The following is a 1,987-nucleotide window of genomic DNA, read 5'->3' on the forward strand; positions in this document are numbered from 1 at the left end:
AGAGAGGGGGAGGGGAGAGAGAGAGGAAGAGAGAGGGGGAGGGAGAGGCAGATATTAAAAGAAAAGTCACATTTACATAGTAATGCTAATGATTCATGTGATTGACATTCCTGGGATGACAGAAGTGCATAACGCAGGGCAGCCACACCAAACCTAACAACCATCTGGGAACTCTCCATTCAAAACCGTTTGGAAAAGGGCAGGCACTTTCAAAAATACTTAGCAGGTGATTAGATTAACCATCTGTCTATTACGGGCTAGCATCCTGTCACACGCTGTCGTCACACCTAAACCACACTCCGCATAGCTGCTAGCATTTTCTCATAGAACGCTGATTGGCTAGATCATTTTCTGATCTAGCACAAATGGATTTCTATTGAGAGTTGCCAGACTGATGTGTGGAGTGAATTGCAAAGTAAGCTCGCAAGATCAGGGTGGTCGCATGAGGCTAAGCCAGACCAACCCACCCTCCTCCTCCCCTCCATACTCCTCCCAGCTCCCCCTCCTCCTCCTCTTCCTCCTCCCTCATCTTCCTCTCTCACCAGTGAACTCCTTCTTGCAGCGGTCTCTCACACTGGTCTCCAGGTTCTCCAGCTGGATCTGAACCTTCTTATAGTCCCTCATGGCCTGTTTACTCTTCCTCCTGATAAACAAACAAACAAACAAACAAACAGACAAAAACAAACAGACAGAAGACAGACTTTTAAAGCCGTCTATCTATTTCTGTGTCCACTGAGCTTCAAAAAGAAGAATGGCGAGTGCTTCACAATTAAATGTGGAAAGGGAGAGAAGAAGGGAGAATAAGAGAAGTGTGTGTGTGTGTGTGTGTGTGTGTGTGTGTGTGTGTGTGTGTGTGTGTGTGTGTGTGTGTCTGTGTGTGTGTGTGCGCGTACCTGTAGATGAGCAGTATGATGAGGACGATGAGGGCCACTATGGAGGCCCCCACCCCGACCCCCACCTGGGCCTCCAGGGGGAAGGTGGACTGGGCCTGCGTGTCGTACTGCACCCTCCCCAGGGAGAAGTTCAGGTTCCCCATCTGGACCTGGGGGAGGACGGGACACAACCATGACAACCATCTCATCTGGCCTTGAAAGAATGTGAATGGATAAACGCTGTGTCAGAGAAAAGGGGGTCTCACGGTGAACTCAGGAAGAGTCTCCATCCCTTCCTGCTTCCTGCCGGCGATCACTGAGGGCTGCTGGGAAGGGGGCTCGCAGTACAGGTGGTTGTGGGTCAGGGTCTTGACGGAGCACACGCCCTCGCCGATCAAGGCCACCACCTCCTCCTTGTAGATGGCCAGGTCCAGGTTCTCACCCTGGGACACAACACAGCAGGGTTAGGGCTGGAACATCAGAACAGAGTCAGACCTGGACATAACACAACAGAATAGAGTCAGACCTGGACATAACACAACAGAACAGAGTGGACACAACACAACAGAGTCCTGTTCTGGACACAACACAACAGAACAGAGTCAGACCTGGACACAACACAACAGAGTCAGACCTGGACATAACACAACAGAACAGAGTCAGACCTGGACACAACACAACAGAACAGAGTCAGACCTGGACACAACACAACAGAACAGAGTCAGACCTGGACATAACACAACAGAACCAGGTCAGACCTGGACATAACACAACAGAACAGAGTCAGACCTGGACATAACACAACAGAACAGAGTCAGACCTGGACATAACACAACAGAACAGAGTCAGACCTGGACACAACACAACAGAACCAGGTCAGACCTGGACATAACACAACAGAACCAGGTCAGACCTGGGACACAACAGAACAGAGTCAGACCTGGACACAACAGAACAGAGTCAGACCTGGACACAACACATCAGAACAGGGTTATAACCAGGAAAAAACCCAACAGAACAGAACCGGGTTATACCAGAATACAACACAACAGAACAGGGCTAGACCTGGACATAACAGTACAGAACAGAGTCAGACCTGGGCCACAACAGAACCG

The 1,987-nt window shown here is 50.0% G+C and overlaps 1 protein-coding gene across 1 annotated transcript in view; it reads right to left on the bottom strand.

Annotated features, from left to right (window-relative positions):
* The window catches only part of LOC311328973 (plexin-B1-like), a gene marked incomplete at both ends in the record, with an annotated part of 6,010 nt that extends 4,198 nt beyond the window's left edge, over positions 1 to 1,812 (bottom strand). Inside the window, 6 exons of the mRNA XM_084462862.1 lie at positions 543 to 643; positions 894 to 1,042; positions 1,139 to 1,315; positions 1,507 to 1,537; positions 1,662 to 1,692; positions 1,786 to 1,812. Of these exons, the coding sequence (XP_084318988.1) occupies positions 543 to 643; positions 894 to 1,042; positions 1,139 to 1,315; positions 1,507 to 1,537; positions 1,662 to 1,692; positions 1,786 to 1,812 (516 nt within the window). The remainder of the gene's footprint in view (positions 1 to 542; positions 644 to 893; positions 1,043 to 1,138; positions 1,316 to 1,506; positions 1,538 to 1,661; positions 1,693 to 1,785) is intronic.
* Positions 1,813 to 1,987: the final 175 nt, after the last annotated feature.

This window comes from Borostomias antarcticus (genome assembly GCF_949987555.1).
Source record: "Borostomias antarcticus genome assembly, contig: scaffold_1268, whole genome shotgun sequence".
Taxonomy (NCBI): domain Eukaryota; kingdom Metazoa; phylum Chordata; class Actinopteri; order Stomiiformes; family Stomiidae; genus Borostomias; species Borostomias antarcticus.